The sequence below is a fragment of the Hylobates moloch genome, unplaced genomic scaffold (assembly GCF_009828535.3).
Source record: "Hylobates moloch isolate HMO894 unplaced genomic scaffold, HMol_V3 SCAFFOLD_6, whole genome shotgun sequence".
Lineage (NCBI taxonomy): Eukaryota > Metazoa > Chordata > Mammalia > Primates > Hylobatidae > Hylobates > Hylobates moloch.
In genome coordinates this window covers 9,519,926-9,538,267 of record NW_026652281.1, presented here as the reverse complement: position 1 = coordinate 9,538,267, position 18,342 = coordinate 9,519,926, and the positions used below count along the sequence as shown (strand labels likewise).

Below are 18,342 nucleotides of genomic sequence, written 5' to 3'. Positions count from 1 at the left end.
ACCTGCCTAACCTACTACTTGTTTGTTTCCTGCCTTTTATTTGTCCACACTTGCTCAACTGTTATTTTAATAAAGACAGGAATGGAATCTCTCTTATTCCCCACTGTGTACTCAGAGCCTAGCACAGTGCCTGGGGTATGGTGGACACTCAGTATCTGCTTGTTTAGTCACACAGAAACTCCCTCATAGCCCTTTTTCTCAACTTCAGAGGAAATTAGGCAGGCTGCTTGCTCACTCACCTAGAAGCTTTTACAAAGCCAACTCAAAAGGCACCTGTGAAAACCATTTAAAAGACTGCAAAAAGTTTGCCACCAAAAAGTTTGCACCCCATGAAGGCTAACTATGTTTACACTCTTCAAAGGCATGCAGCTGGGCTGTTCAGCTCCTCATCACACGAGCAACTATTTTTGGATGAGCCTGAAGGTTACAGAGCACTTGCCCATGAGTACTTGCACCCCCAACCCCTTGTGAGGTGGACATTATTATTAGCTCCATTTTATACAAAGGGAAACTGAGGCTCAGAGAGAAAGGTGACTTTCTCAAGGAAACCTGTCAGGAAGTGGCAGAGCCTGCGCCAACAAACTGGCTGGATCAAAGCATCCTGCTAAGATGGTACAGGCTCTGTCTGCCCCGAGCACTTTCAAACTTCGCTGCTCAAAGTGTGGTCCTTGGAACAGCAGCATCACACCCCTCAGGAGGCGGCCAGAAATGCAGAGTCTAAAGCCCCAGCCCAGACGTATTACAGGGGGTTCCAGAAGGTCAACATGGGCCTCTGGGGCTACAGTTGGGCAGAAGCTCCACTTCTACCCCACAGTATCTTGGGTGTTCTGAGGTGAAATCATTAGCCTCTCCTGGTCTCCCTATTTGTAAAATTCAGAGCTACCTCAGATGAACCAACAAACAAGATGCAAGTAGACTGCTTAGTGCAGTGCATGGCACATACCCTGCAAGATGTCCCCTTTTATATACTGACCCTACAGAACAGGTCAGCTTCTGCCCCAAGCACTTTCAAACCTCACTACTCAAAGTATGGTCCTTAGACCTTGAAGCAGCAGCTTCACATTCCTAGGAGCTGGCTAGAAATGACGAGTCTTGGGCCCCAGCCCAGACCAACAGGATGAGTTTCTTCACGTTCACGGGACCTGCAGGGAATTCATATGCATGTTATTGTTTGAGAAGTGCTGCTCTACGACGTGAACTCACTTAACCTTCTGGGGGAGTCACTTGTTCAAGCTCCATTTTATAAAAGACAAAATCAAAGTACAGTGACTGTGAGAAGTTTGCAAGTATGGGGTGGAGCTAGACTAGGACTCGTGAAGTCAGAGTTTAGGGCCCATGTCCTTCACCGCAGGCTAGGCTGCCTCTCAAAGTATCAGGGCTTTTCATCTGAAGACCTCCACATGATAGCAGTGTGGCTATGGGAGCAGGAGGAAATGAGCTCTGTGGTGCCCAGGAGAAAGCAGATCTTATCCCCTTCCAGACCGTGTATTCTAGGATGGAGCCAGGGTCTGAAGCTGAGCTCCTCCCACATGCTGCGTTCTGAGGCCCAAGCATCATCCAGACCCTCCAAGTCTGTGTACTGACTGAACCAATCCCCCTCACAGCTGTGCACACTCCCCGACTCCTTCCAATCACAACCTTGCAGCAACACTGTGCATCTTGACTACACAATGTCTCTTGGGTGCCTGGTATTCACAAGGACTCAAGGCAGTGTGGCCAGGCTGAAAAGGTATAGGCTTTGGAGACAGGAAGCCTATGATGGAATCAGCTTTACCACGAACACGCTCAGCCCTTCTAGTCCTTCTGCTACCTGGTTGCCATACCACAGTCAGGACAAGCCACTCAAGCAAATAATTTATTTTTGCTGTAGGAAAACTCTCCCATGAGAAGCTAAAACTCCAAGCCTGCCCTGTATGTGGATTTCAAGTTCTGAGTTACCACACCCACATGGGGAAGAATCCACACGATGAAAAAATTAACACAGAAATTGGACACAGGCTGGTAATATCCCTAAGGTATCTGATGGAAATGAATGTAAAAGTACTCTGGGGAGAAACTGCAACCCAGACCGCATGGGAATTACACAGGAAAAAAAAATCCTAGCAGAAGATGAGCTCACAATCAAAAATCACAAAACACTTGGGAAATACAAGTTGGCATACTCAGCAAATGAGTGGATTACATAACACGACTTCAAGTAACAGAAGGATCCAAAAGAGACTGTAAAATAGGGACGTTTCAAATAATCACAGAGAGGAAAAGAGACATGAACAATAAGGAAAGAACAGGAGAATATGGGGAAAAAATAGATTTCAGGAGAAAAACAAACTTCTGGAAATGAAAAACAAAGTCATGGACATCTGCTGAGATCAAAAGCAGATTAGGTGGTGCTAAAGGGAGCATAAATTAACTGAAAGACCTGAAGTAATTGAACAAAATGTAGCACAGAAAAACAGAGATGGAAAACATAACGGAGAGATTAAAGACAAGAATGCTAAGATTTAACATAGGTGTTGTAGAGATTCTATCAGGAGATCACAGAGAAGAGGAGAAAGTCAGTATCGAAAGAGATAAAGGATAAGAATTTAACAGAATTGATGAAAGATCCACTAGTTTCCTATGGCTGCTATAAAAAATTACTATAAATTTGGTAGCTTAAAATAACATAAACTTATTATCTTATAGTCCTGTAGGTCAGATGTCTGATGCAGGTTTACTGGGCTAAAATCAAGTTGTCAGCAAGGTTGCATTCCTTTGTGGGGGCTCTAAGGAATAATCATTTTCTTGCCTTTTCCAGCTTATAGAGGCCACCCACATTCCTTGGTTCATGGCCCCTTCCTCCATCATCAAAGGCAATAATGCCCAACTGGGTCTTCCTCACTTTCTTAGTTTGTGTCACTCTGATAGATTCTTCTGCTTCTCTCATCTACATTTAAAGACCCTTGTGATTACACTGAGCCCATCCAGGTAGTCTAGAATACTCTTGATTTTAGGGTCAGCTAACTGGAAGCCTTAATTGTATATCTGAAACCTTAATTCCCCCTAGCCATGGAACCTAGCATAGTCATAGATTCTGGAGATTTGGACATGAATATCTTGGGGAGAGGGCTTCTATCTACCACAGACTTGAATCCTAAAATTTAAGAACTACAACAAAAAGCTAAGCAATAGAAATAACAATACATGCATGCACAGACATATCATATTTAAACTGCAGAACATCAAAGACAAAGCGAAACCTTAAATACATCCAGAGGAAAAAGAAAGCTTACCTACAGAGGGCAAATATTTGACTGGAGGCAAATTCTACATAGCAGAAATACATTGCAGAAGGTAGCAGAATACAATTGTCAAGGTGCTGAGGAAAACAACTGTCAACAAATTCTTCACTCAGCTAAATTCACTTAAAAGGAAGGGTAAAAATTAGGCATTTTCAGTCAAAGAATGTTTACAATTTTTAGACCCTCACTAAAAGAACTAAAAAAGAATGTACTTCAAGAAAAAGAAACTATATTCAGAAAGAAAAACTGACGTGCAAGGAATAATAAGCAGCAAAGAAACTGGTGGCTCACGCCTGTAATTCTGGTACTTTGGGAGGCTGAGGCAGGCAGATTGCCTGAGCTCGGGAGTTTGAGGCCAGCCTGGGCAACATGATGAAACCCCAACTCTCCTAAAAATACAAAAAAAAATTAGCCAGGCATGGTGGTGCATGCCAGTGGTCCCAGCTATTCAGCAGGAGGATGGGAGGCAGAGGCTGAAGTGAAATGAGATCGTGCCACTGTACTCCAACCACAGTGACAGAATGAAATCCCATCTAAAAAAAAAAATAAAGGAAAGAAATTGGTGAATGTGTTGTTAATATATAAAAACTGACTATAAAAATCATAATACTGATATTAATTTGAGGGCAGGGGTTGGTACAGCGTAGAACTGTAGTAGCAGACAATAATATTGTAGAGGATGAGAGGTAGGAATGACTCGAGTTGGAGCATGTCAAGGTTATATTCAGAAGTGGTGGAGGTAATTACTCTTAGCCTTTGCTATGTGTATATAATTTAGGGATAACGTCTTAAAAATACATGAATTACAATGAATGCGGAGGAGGATAAAATAAAGAACACCCAATCACCGGATCGCTAAAACAAGAGCAGAAAGTACATAGTGATAGAAAACAAGGCATGGCGTGTGCCTGGGTGAAGCTTAGAGTCTAACAGAGGAGATGATAAGTGAGCAAACTTCCAAAGGATCATTATTAAAGACTCCACAGGCATCATCACACTGTATGGAAGTCAGGGGGATACCGGGAAAATACTGTTTTTTAAGGTTAAACTTTTAAAAGAACCCCCATTTCTTAAGCACCTAGTAGTGCCAGGAATGGCACCAGGTAATTTCCATGTAATATTTTACTCCAAACAAAAATCTGGTAATGTAGGAGATGGTATCTCAACCTTGCAAGTGACACCATGAAGACTCAGAGAGGTGCAGTAAGATGTCCAAGGTCACACCAACAGTAAGAGGCAGGACCATGATTTAAATCTCATGCTAACCACCCTTTACTTTCTCCTACTTCACACTGTTGGATGATTTTTTTAAATGGATAGGATTTTAGTGTTTTTTCACAGGGCTAGATGTCAATCTCAGTTGAGAATCTCCAGGCCTGTGCCCTGCTGGAAGGATGGAATAAGCACATTCCAGCCTATCTGGATATAAGTAACAGATATTCATTTTGAACATCAAAAAAGCTCACAGGCCACTATCTTGTGGGTCCTTTAATCCATCTGCCTCCAGAAATAGATATACTCTCACCTATATATGAACTCTATTTCTCTGAGAGGCAAATAAAAAAAAGAAACCCTGCTGTAAAGAGGTGAACTGAAATTCTATAGATGACTCAGAGAGTAGCCACTCTAGCTAAGGCCATACTTACTTACTTATCAATTCGTTAAGCAAAAATACATAAAAGACCAAACAAAACAGCCATCTCATTTATGAATTAAATTGAAAATAAATTTGCATTTTATTGATACAAAAAGTACAAACTATACTGTTTTTCATTTTCAAAAAAGTTATATCTAGTTTATATCTCTTCTTTCCTTTTGGTGTTGGTAATTCAATTTGGACAGATGGCTAAGATTCTACCTTCTTGAAAGACCCCAAATTTTATAATGTAACTAGTTCATTTAAAGTAAAATGTTCTAAAATTAGTCCACATTCTCCTTCCTTCTTAAACAGAATATACTGTATGCACATAACTACTTCTCAATGGTCACCTGCTGGCCTTAAACAGAAAATTCCTCTTAGAGCCTTCTGGGAAGCGATTCTATAACAAACAGTCCCAGACTGCTATGCATTTTGAAGTCCTAAATATGTCCTATAAATTCATTGCCCTCATTATGCACTTCCTAGCTGCCACTTGCACCTGCTATTAGTTGTCTGCTGGAGAGAAAAGACTCCCCCTCTATGACTTCTAGCTTCGGATCTGGCATGGGTTTACAGCCAGACAACCAAATTCATTAGAATGTGATGTAAAAGAGGAATTAACCAGGGTCCCTTTCTGAATACTTCATCTGTACCTGCTGAAATCCAGTCACACCAGGCCTATCTCAAACGCAACCACCTTCAAGATAGATTTCCCCATACCCTAGACTAGATGCACACTCTCCCTTCTCCCAAAACCCTGAATACTTTAAATCCTTGTTGTGATTCTTCTGACAAACTCCCATGTAGAATGTGCACCTCCTTACTGTATCTTGCCTTCTGTGTGATTTAAACCCCTTGTATTCACACTCTTCTGTAACCCCCTACCCTCAAGAGAAGACTGGACCTAGCAACTGGCTTCAATAGAAGATGCCAAAAAGATGGCAGGTCACCTTCAGGAGGAGATTAGGTGACAAAAGGATCATCCTCTCTTGCTTGCTTTCTTGGAGTTCTTGCTCTGAGGGAATAAAGCTGCTTTGTCGTGAGTAGCCCTCAGAAGAGGCCCACATGGCACGAAACAGATGCATCCAACAACCACGTGGGCGAGCTTGGAAGTGAATTCTCCTCCAGTTAAGCCTTCATGTGAGACTGCAGCCCCAGCCTCCATTAGACAGCAGCCTTGTAAGAGACCTTGAGCTGGAAGCATCCGGCTGAGCCATGCCCAGATTCCTGACCCACAGCAATTATAAGACAATAAATGTGTGCTGTTTTAAAATGCTAAGTTTAGAACAATCTGCTACACAGTTACAGATAACTAATACAACCCCATAAGAGCTAAAATAGTATACTTACCGTCTTTATATCCCTTGTAGCACCTAGTCCAGACACTTTCATATAAAAGAATTTAAAATATGTTTACAGAGTTAAGAGAATGCCAGTCTTTACCCCCAAGAAGTTTACAGTCTAATGGGGGAGAGGGAGGATATCAGACATTTAATAAGTTACCCCACAAATACATGTAGACTAACAACTGTGATAAGACTTGTGGAAGTGATGGCCGAGCTGAGACCTGAAGGAAGAGCAAGAGTGAGTGAAGCAAGGAGGAAGAAAGGCCTGTTCCAGTCAGAGCACGTATAAAGGCCCTGGGGCAGGTGTAAGCATGAAAGCAAGCCAGGTGACTGGGGTACAGGAGGACAGGTATGTGAGGTGGGCTGCATGATGATGCGGGACTGCACCACACTGAGGGTTCTGACTATCAGCCAGGGTAATCAGGAGCCATTGACAAATTTGGTTGGGGAGGGGTGTGCGTATAAAGGGTTGACTTGGCCACAGCTGCATTTCTGGAAGATCATTCTGCCTGCCTTATGCAGAATGGATTACAGGGCAGGAAGCGTGAAAGCAGGCAGACTTATGAGAAGGCTAATTACAGTAGTCCAGACAAAATAGCCTAGTAGTGGACTATAACGGTTATGGTGGAAATAGAAGTAAACATACGAAAGAGTTATTCAAGAATAAACGTGAACCAGCCTTGAGACAGGTTTGGACGTGGGGCCATGACAAGAGGGGTGTGAAAGGGGACTCCTGCATGTCTGCTGTGTTCCTGGGAGTGGTGGCAGGATTGTGGGCTGAAGCTAAAGGCACTGAAGGAAGACCTGGAGTCTTCTCCCAATGGGGAAGTAGATAAGCTTTCAATCAAGGAGACTGTGTCATCTGTTTCACTGACTCTTTCCTTAAGGGGCATTTCTGTTCATCTCCTGACTGCTGTATCTCAGACAGGAGAAATATTACAGCAAACCCACTAGCTTCATAATGCACACAGTAATGTATGAATTTCTGCCCGTGAGGCAAATCCAACCAATGTCACATATACAACTAGAAAAAGCAATTTAATTATAACCATGAAAGTGGTCACTTTCTGGTTCCTCCATTCACAAGCAAGGCAATGTCTGCTGGTGGATATTAAACGGCCTCTGCTTCACGTTAACAAAGATAGGAAGATTTATTAGATACCTCCTGTATGCCAGGTACTTTGTGGGCCCCTTTGCATACATTATCTCTAATCTCGCCAGCAAAATACTGTAAAATTTCTATAAAGGAGGAAGCTCAGAGCAGCAAAGTAACTTCCCAAGGTAAGAGCATGGCAAGTTGAAGGCAGGATTGGAACCCAGGTCTGCTAGACTAAAACCTGTATTCCTCCTCTTGCACAGCCTCTTCATTTCAGTAGGACCTTCATTAGGGGCTGCTTTACCCAGTCAGCTAGCTCACCCACATACTCAATCTCCTTCAGTTGTTGAGACAGCTGAGAACACCAGATCAATAACTTTGACTGTTTTCCTCCTGTTCTGTAACCGACCGACACTGATTAGGAAAGGAACCCCAATTAACCAAGCCCACAGCTCAGGAGGTGAGAACTTGTGCACCTTAAATCAGTCGAGCACAGCATGTTTTCCATGATGAGTCGGCAACAGTTACCACCCAGGGCTGCTCCACAGAGGGAATGAACTGGAGACTTCACATGTGTTCAATTTGTTGAAAGAAAATGCTGTGCCTTTTTAGAACATGCTTTTAGAAAGTAGTGAAGCAGAAAGAATCTAGGAAAAACTGGTCTGTGTGCAGATGTCATGATGAGCTTAAAATAATGAGGTTTCCAGGTGTATAAACATACGAAGAGCTGCTTTCGGGGCAGGCTGCAGGCTCTGGGCTTCTTTGAACCCTACACAGAGGTCTACACAGCAGAGAACCACAAGGATGCTTCTGTTATAGGCACAGGAGGGAGAGGCCCCCAAAACACCATGCTCAGAGAAGGGGCAGCACACAACCACCATCCCACAACCCCAAGGCTTTAGCCACAGTGCTTCCCTCACCACTTGTCAATCATTCCAGATGGCCACGCCTACAACCCCATAAAAGAATCAGGGTCGGGTGGAGCCAAGATGGCCAAATAGGAGCAGCTCCGGTCTACAGCTCCCAGCCTGAGTAACAGAGAAGACGGGTGATTTCTGCATTTCTGTTTGAGGTACTGGTTTCATCTCACTAGGGAGTGCCAAACAGTGGGTACAGGACAGTCGGTGAAGCGCACTGTGCGCGAGCCGAAGCAGGGCGAGGCATTGCCTCACTCGAGAAGCGCAAGGGGTCAGGGAGTTCCCTTTCCTAGTCAAAGAAAGGGACAACAAACGGCACCTGGAAAATTGGGTCAGTCCCACCCTAATACTGCGCTTTTCCAACAGGCCTGGAAAATGGCACACCAGGAGATTGTGTCCCGCACCGGGCTTGGAGGGTCCTATGCCCATGGAGTCTCGCTGATTGCTAGCACAGCAGTCTGAGATCAAACTGCAAGGCAGCAGCGAGGCTGGGGGAGGGGCATCCACCATTGCCCAGGCTTGGGTAGGTAAACAAAGCAGCCAGGAAGTTCGAACTGGGTGGAGCCCACCACAGCTCAAGGAGGCCTGCCTGCCTCTGTAGGCTCCACCTCTGGGGGCAGGGCACAGACAAACAAAAATTCAGCAGGAACCTCTGCAGACTTAAATGTCCCTGACTGACTGACAGCTTTGAAGAGAGTAGTGGTTCTCCCAGCACGCAGCTGGAGATCTGAGAACGGACAGACTGCCTGCTAAAGTGGATCCCTGACCCCCAAGCAGCCTAACTGGGAGGCACCCCCCCAGTAGGGACAGACTGACACCTCACTCGGCCGGGTACTCCTTTGAGACAAAACTTCCAGAGGAACTGTCAGACAGCTGAATTTGTGGTCTCACGAAAATCCGCTGTTCTGCAGCCACCGCTGCTGAAACCCAGCCAAACAGGGTCTGGAGTGGATCTCTAGCAAACTCCAACAGACCTGCAGCTGAGTGTCCCATCTGGTACAAGGAAAACTAACAGAAAGGACATCCACACCAAAAACCCATCTGTACATCACCATCATCAAAGACCAAAAGTAGATAAAACCACAAAGATGGGGAAAAAACAGAGCAGAAAAACTAGAAACTCTAAAAAGCAGAGCACCTCTCCTCCTCCAAAGGAACACAGTTCCTCACCAGCAAGGGAACAAAGCTGGACAGAGAATGACTTTGACGAGTTGAGAGAAGAAGGCTTCAGACGATCAAACTACTCTGAGCTATGGGAGGAAATTCAAAACAATAGCAAAGAAGTTAAAAACTTTGAGAAAAATTAGACAAATGGATAACTAGAATAACTAACGAAGAGAAGGGCTTAAAGGAGCTGATGGAGCTGAAAGGGAAGTATCAAGAACTACGCGAAGATTGCAGAAGCCTCGGTAGCCGATGTGATCAACTGGAAGAAAGGGTTTCGCTGATGGAAGATGAAATGAATGAAATGAAGTGAGAAGGGAAGTTTAGAGAAAAAAGAATAAAAAGAAATGAACAAAGCCTCCAAGAAATTTGGGACTATGTGAAAAGACCAAACCTACGTCTGATTGGTGTACCTGAAAATGACGGGGAAAACGGAACCAAGTTGGAAAACACTCTGCAAGATATTATCCAGGAGAACTTCCCCAATCTAGCAAGGCAGGCCAACATTCAGATTCAGGAAATACAGAGAACGCCACAAAGATACTCCTCGAGAAGAGCAACTCCAAGACACATAATTGTCAGATTCACCAAAGTTGAAATGAAGGAAAAAATGTTAAGGGCAGCCAGACAGAAAGGTTGGGTTACCCAAAAAGGGAAGCCCATCAGACTAACAGCTGATCTCTTGGCAGAAACTCTACAAGCCAGAAGAGAGTGGGGGCTGATATTCAACATTCTTAAAGAAAAGAATTTTCAACCCAGAATTTCATATCCAGCCAAACTAAGCTTCATAAGTGAAGGAGAAACAAAATACTTTACAGACAAGCAAACGCAGAGTGATTTTGTCACCACCAGGCCTGCCCTAAAAGAGCTCCTGAAGGAAGCACTAAACATGGAAAGGAACAACCAGTACCAGCCCCTGCAAAAACATGCCAAATTGTAAAGACCATCGAGGCTAGGAAGAAACTGCATCAACTAATGAGCAAAATAACCAACTAACATCATAATGACAGGATCAGATTCACACATAACAATATTAACTTTAAATGTAAATGGACTAAATGCTCCAATTAAAAGACACAGACTGGCAAACTGGATAAGGAGTCAAGACCCATCAGTGTGCTGTATTCAGGAAACCCATCTCACGTGCAGAGACACACATAGACTCAAAATAAAGGGATGGAGGAAGATCTATCAAGCAAATGGAAAACAAAAAAAGGCAGGGGTTGCAATCCTAGTCTCTGATAAAACAGATTTTAAACCAACAAAGATCAAAAGAGACAAAGAAGGCCATTACATAATGGTAAAGGGATCAATTCAACAAGAAGAGCTAACTATCCTAAATATATATGCACCCAATACAGGAGCACCCAGATTCATAAAGCAAGTCCTGAGTGACCTACAAAGGGACTTAAACTCCCACACAATAAGAATGGGAGATTTTAACACCCCACTGTCAACATTAGACAGATCAACGAGACAGAAAGTTAACAAGGATACCCAGGAATTGAACTCAGCTCTGCACCAAGCAGACCTACTAGACATCTACAGAACTCTCCACCCCAAATCAACAGACTATACATTTTTTTCAGCACCACACCACACCTATTCCAAAACTGACCACATAGTTGGAAGTAAAGCTCTCCTCAGCAAATGTAAAAGAACAGAAATTATAACAAACTGTCTCTCAGACCACAGTGTAGTCAAACTAGAACTCAGGATTAAGAAACTCACACAAAACCGCTCAACTACATGGAAACTGAACAACCTGCTCCTGAATGACTATTGGGTACATAATGAAATGAAGGCAGAAATAAAGATGTTCTTTGAAACCAACGAGAACAAAGACACAACATACCAGAATCTCTGGGACACATTCAAAGCAGTGTGTAGAGGGAAATTTATAGCACTAAATGCCCACAAGAGAAAGCAGGAAAGATCCAAAATTGACACCCTAACATCACAATTAAAAGAACTAGAAAAGCAAGAGCAAACACATTCAAAAGCTAGCAGAAGGCTAGAAATAACTAAAATCAGAGCAGAACTGAAGGAAATAGAGACACAAAAAACCCTTCAAAAAATTAATGAATCCAGGAGCTGGTTTTTTGAAAAGATCAACAAAATTGATAGACTGCTAGCAAGACTAATAAAGAAGAAAAGAGAGAAGAATCCAATAGATGCAATAAAAAATGAAAAAAAGGATATCACCACCGATCCCACAGAAATAAAATCTACCATCAGAGAATACTACAAACACCTCTATGCAAATAAACTAGAAAATCTAGAAGAAATGGATAAATTCCTCGACAAATACACCCTCCCAAGACTAAACCAGGAAGAAGTTGAATCTCTGAATAGACCAATAACAGGCTCTGAAATTGCAGCAATAATCAATAGCTTACCAACCAAAAAGAGTCCAGGACCTGATGGATTCACACCCAAATTCTACCAGAGGTACAAGGAGGAGCTGGTACCATTCCTTCTGAAACTATTCCAATCGATAGAAAAAGAGGGAATCCTCCCTAACACATTTTATGAGGCCAGCATCGTCCTGATACCAAAACCTGGCAGAGACATAACCAAAAAAGAGAATTTCAGACCAATATCCTTGATGAACATTGATGCAAAAATCCTCAATAAAATACTGGCAAACCGAATCCAGCAGCACATCAAAAAGCTTATACACCATGATCAAGTGGGCTTCCTACCTGGGATGCAAGGCCGGTTCAACATATGCAAATCAATAAATGTTATCCAGCATATAAACAGAACCAAAGACAAAAACCACATGATTATCTCAATAGATGCAGAAATGCCCTTTGACAAAATTCAACAACGCTTCATGCTAGAAACTCTCAACAAATTAGGTATTGATGGGACGTATCTCAAAACAATAAGAGCTATCTATGACAAACGCACAGCCAATATCATACTGAATGGGCAAAAACTGGAAGCATTCCCTTTGAAAACTGGCACAAGACAGGGATGCCCTCTCTCACCACTCCTATTCAACATAGTGCTGGAAGTTCTGGCCAGAGCAATCAGGCAGGAGAAGGAAATAAAGGGTATTCAATTAGGAAAAGAGGAAGTCAAATTGTCCCTGTTTGCAGATGACATGATTGTATATCTATAAAAGCCGATCATCTCAGCCCAAAATCTCCTTAAGCTGATTAGCAACTTCAGCAAAGTCTCAGGATACAAAATCAACGTACAAAAATCACAAGCATTCTTGTACACCAATCACAGACAAACAGAGAGCCAAATCATGAGTGAACTCCCATTCACAATTGCTTCAAAGAGAATAAGATATCTAGGAATCCAGCTTACAAGGGATGTGAAGGACCTCTTCAAGGAGAACTACAAACCACTGCTCAATGAAATAAAAGAGGATACAAACAAATGGAAGAACATTCCATGCTCATGGGTTGGAAGAATCAATATCGTGAAAATGGCCATACTGCCCAAGGTCATTTATAGATTCAATGCCATCCCCATCAAGCTGCCAATGACTTTCTTCACAGAATTGGAAAAAACTACTTTAAAGTTCATATGGAACCAAAAAAGAGCCCGTATCGCCAAGCCAATCCTAAGCCAAAAGAACAAAGTTGGAGGCATCACGCTACCTGACTTCAAACTATACTACAAGGCTACAGTAACCAAAACAGCATGGTACTGGTACCACAACAGAGACATAGATCAATGGAACAGAACAGAGCCCTCAGAAATAATGCCACATTTCTACAACTATCTTATCTTTGACAAACCTGACAAAAACAAGAAATGGGGAAAGGATTCCCTATTTAATAAATGGTGCTGGGAAAACTGGCTAGCCATATGTAGAAAGCTGAAACTGGATCCCTTCCTTACACCTTATACAAAAATTAATTCAAGATGGATTCAAGACTTAAATGTTAGACCTAAAACCATTAAAATCCTACAAGAAAACCTAGGCAATACCATTCAGGACATAGGCGTGGGCAAGGACTTCATGTCTAAAACACCAAAAGCAATGGCAACAAAAGCCAACATTGACAAATGGGATCTAATTAAACTAAAGAGCTTCTGCACAGCAAAAGAAACTACCATCAGAGTGAACAGGCAACCTACAGAATGGGAGAAAATTTTTGCAACCTACTCATCTGACAAAGGGCTAATATCCAGAATCTACAATGAACTCAAACAAATTTACAAGAAAAAAACAAACAACCCCATCAAAAAGTGGGCAAAGGACATGAACAGACACTTCTCAAAAGAAGACATTTATGCAGCCAAAAAACACATGAAGAAATGCTCATCATCACTGGCCATCAGAGAAATGCAAATCAAAACCACAGTGAGATACCATCTCACACCAGTTAGAATGGCCATCATTAAAAAGTCAGGAAACAACAGGTGCTGGAGAAGATGTGGAGAACTAGGAACACTTTTACACTGTTGGTGGGACTGTAAACTAGTTCAACCATTGTGGAAGTCAGTGTGGTGATTCCTCAGGGATCTAGAACTAGAAATACCATTTGACCCAGCCATCCCATTACTGGGTATATACCCAAAGGACTATAAATCATGCTGCTATAAAGACACATGAACACGTATGTTTATTGCGGCACTATTCACAATAGCAAAGACTTGGAACCAACCCAAATGTCCAACAACGATAGACCGGATTAAGAAAATGTGGCACATACACACCATGGAATACTATGCAGCCATAAAAAATGATGAGTTCATATCCTTTGTAGGGACATGGATGAAACTGGAAAACATCATTCTCAGTAATCTATCGCAAGGACACAAAACCAAACACCGCATGTTCTCACTCATAGCTGGGAATTGAACAATGAGACCTCGTGGACACAGGAAGGGGAACATCACACTCCGGGGACTGTTGTGGGGTGGGGGGTGGGGGGGGCGGGGACAGCATTAGGAGGTATACCTAATGCTAAATGACGAGTTAATGGGTGCAGCAAAACAACATGGCACATGGATACATATGTAACAAAGCTGCACATTGTGCACATGTACCCTAGAACCTAAAGGATAATAAAAAAATAAATAAATAAATAAATAAAAGTATTTCCCTGCCACCTAAAAAAAAAAAAAAAAGAATCAGGGTCTATTTCAACCATTAATAGTAATAATATAATATAATAATAATGCAATCACAAATTCAAGAGCACAGCACCTCCCTCCCCACCCCACTTCCTGTGCCTCCCTGATGGTACGGGGTACACTGGGCAATGCTAGGCCATTCTGTTATCCCAGTGTGAGTGAGTGGCCATCCCTTGACTTCATCCCCTCAAACATACCCTTCTCATTAACCTCCCATTGCTATTATGAAAAAGACAATCCAGGATATTGCAAAGACAGAAAAAGGGGTCTCGGAGTTAAATGTCTTCAGTGGGCCTGGCACTGGGATAAATAGAAGAGACAAAAGGGCAGGCAAGCACAGAACCCCTGCCCTCCTGGCACCTCCTTGGTTAAGCTGTGAGACCCTAGCCCAGCTGGGTTATTTAAGCCTAAATTTTCTCATCTATACAATGTGGATCATAACAATCCTACATCAGAAGGGAGGTGATGAGATGACATGAGATAAATAGCAAATACAAGGAACAAAGAGCCCCTGTTCACGGGCTGTCATCACTGTTTTCACCATTTAGCACTCTACTGCCCTACCCCAGGCATCTTGTAGGAAAAGGCGGCTTCGTGGAGCATCTTCCCAGCTTTGTGCCGTCAAGAATCTGTTCCCTTCTCCCGCCATGTACCCTGTATTTTGAATGACGTTGTCAATCTCACTGCACTAAGAATTCATTGTTTCCCTATTTTATTCACCTAAGACATAAGCATGATTAATATTTAAAAAGTAACGTAGAAAAAGCAGTAAAATAGACTTCATCAAAAATTAAAAATTTGTTTGTCATAGGGCACTATCAAAAAAGTAAAACATCAACTCTCAGAATAGGACAACATATTTTCAAGTCATATATCTGATAAGGGCTTACTATCCAGAGTATATAAAGAATGCTTAAAAGTCAACCACAGAAAGAAAAGTAACCTAATTTTAAAAATACGCAAAGGATGTGAATAGAAAGAAGAGATAAATGACCAGTGCACTCATGAAAGATGCTCAACATGACTAGTCATCAGGGAAATGCAAACCAAAGCCACAATGAGACACCACCTCACATGCCGTAGTATTGCTATAATAAAAAAGACAGACGTAGCAAGTGTTATCGAGGATACAGAGAAACTAGAACCCTCACATACTGCTGGTCAGAAGATAAAATGGGGGAGCCACTGTGGAAAACAGTTTTTGCAGTTCCCCGAAAAACACAGTTAGCAATATGACCCAGCAATTCTAAGAAATGGGATAGATTCGATAAAATCATATTAGAAATTAGAAATATATCCAAGAAACCTGAAAATATATGTACACAGGAAAACCTGTAAATAACATTTGTAGAAATATTATCCATAAAAGTCAAAAGGAGAAACAACCCAAACGTCCAACAAATAGAAAAGCCGATAGAGAAAATATAGTCTATTCATACAATGGAATATTATTTAGCCATAAAAAGGAACGAAGTATGGATACACGCTACAACATGGATGAAACACGAAAACATGTTAAGTGAAAGAAGCCAGACACAAAAGGCTACATACTGCGCATTTCCATTGACACAAACTGTCCGGAATAGGCAAATCTATAGAGACAGAAAGTAGATGAGTGGTGTCCAGGGCATGGGGGAAAGGAGAATGGAAGTTACTATTTCATGTGGGTGAGGTTTCTCCTTGGGGTGATGAAGATGTTCTGGAATTCAATAGTGATGATGCTTGCACAACCTTGTGAATATATTAAAAATCATTGAATTGTACATTTTAAAAGGGTGAAATTTATGGTATATGAAATCAATCTGTCTCAATTATATATATAATATGTAGTAACATATATATGTATTACGAACTGAGTGAGATACATTAACTGAGTGAATTATATCTGCAGCAAAGAAATATGGCATGCTGATGACAACAAAGTATAGCTGGAAAAGCCCAAGATGTGACGTTTGGATTCTGGGTCGGCCCCTTGGCTAAGTCTATGTCCACGATCAGTTCAGTGAGTCCCTCTCCCCATGGTCTTCGTCCATAAGATGAGAGGGTATCATTACGTGGTCATAAAGATCCAATGGGATAATATATGTAAAATGATGAGCAAATTGCACCCTGCAGTCAAGTTTTTATGCATGCTGGTTACCGTCCTCAGCTCCCTGATGGAAGGAAGGAGAAAGCCAATGTCCCATTCTGAGTGAGAAGGAGCCACAGCCCAGCCTGCCCTTCCCTCTGGCCGCCACCCCTTACCTCAGGTGTCAGGGCATTGTTATCCGAGGTCTGACTGGACAGCAGGATATGTGTGAACCCTTCTTCCTTCCGCACGACGATGTCTCGAAACCGACAGTTGCTTTCATTCTGGCGGACACTGTACCTGAGCCTCTTGTCAAAGACGTAGTCCTTCTCTGCTTCCAGCTTCCTCTTCACCGGACTGTGCAGGTTCAATCCCCCGTTGGTCAGAGCAGAGCCTTCCAAAACCAGATAAACAATGTAAGAAACTGAAATGGGCCACGATCCTAGAAGGACGTGATCAGAGGACGTTGGGATTTCCAATGGAAAGGTTTGGATGTGCTGGGACACACCACCTTCTCCCCGGTGCCACCCTCTGTTCTAGGAAGAAGGAAGGTGAAGAGACAGGTTGAATTCCTGCATCTCCAAATTCAGAAGAGGACCTAGAGGTCTCTTTGTGAAGGCCCTGTGCGGTCCTCTACTCTCTTCTCCCACACATCAGCTTCTGCTGGGATTCCTTGGCCACAGGGAATCCATTGGCCACCCTGAGAGGTAGCCCTCTCCACTGGGGGATGCCTATGAATGATAGGAAATTATCAATAAGAGCAAGACCAGTGGCTAACCTTTATCCAACCCGTACTATGTGCTAAGCACCATCCTCAAACACATTCATGGGCATGACCTTATTTAACATGAGAACCAGAGATGGGGCTCTGGGACCCCCCAGTGCTTCCTCGGGGGCTGCCTTGAGATGAGAGGGGTGAGTACCAAGCAGGCAATGTCCTTAGGTCTCTCTCTTCCTCTCGCAAATCAATTACGATGGCTTTGCATTTTTCTGTTTCACATATTAACATTCACAAATGGCCTGAAAGTGCCCTGCTGAAAAGGTTTGCAAACTAAAAACAGAATGATCCAGATGTATAATGGTTCCCAGTCTCCGGCCTCACACCAGATGCATCAGGAGCTCCAGGAAGTTCTAAAGAGAGCAAGGCCAAGCCAACACCCCCAAACCTACATCGGAAGCAGATATAGGAATAGGCTCAAATGTGTATTTTGAAAACACTTTCCAAATACCTCCATCCAAAAAAAAAAAGAGAGAGAGAGAGAGAGAGAGAGAGAGAGAAGGAAGACACAAATTACCAATATCAGAAATGAAAGAGGAGGCATCACTATTGATCTTATAAATCATGCTACTATAAAGGACACATGCACACATATGTTTACTGCAGCACTATTCACAATAGCACACACTTGGAACCAACCCAAATATCCATCAGTGATAGACTGGATTAAGAAAATGTGGCACATATACACCATGGAATACTACGCAGTCATAAAAAAGGATGAGTTCATGTCCTTTGTAGCAACATGGATGAAGGTGGAAACTATCATTCTGAGCAAACTATCGCAAGGACAGAAAACCAAACACTGCATGTTCTCACACATAGGTGGGAACTGAACAGTGAGAACACTTGGACACAGCGCAGGGAACATCACACACCTGGGCCTGTCGTGCGGTGGGGGGATGGGGAGGGATAGCATTAGGAGAAATATCTAATGTAAATGAGGA

At 42.6% G+C, this 18,342-nt stretch overlaps 1 protein-coding gene across 8 annotated transcripts in view; it reads right to left on the bottom strand.

Moving 5' to 3' along the window:
• The window catches only part of CDYL2 (chromodomain Y like 2), a 240,981-nt gene that overhangs the window by 51,357 nt on the left and 171,282 nt on the right, over window positions 1-18,342 (bottom strand). For all 8 annotated transcript variants that reach the window (XM_032156359.2, XM_058440457.1, XM_058440456.1 and 5 more), the window contains one exon: window positions 16,794-17,011. In XM_032156359.2, the coding sequence (XP_032012250.1) occupies window positions 16,794-17,011 (218 nt within the window). The remainder of the gene's footprint in view (window positions 1-16,793; window positions 17,012-18,342) is intronic.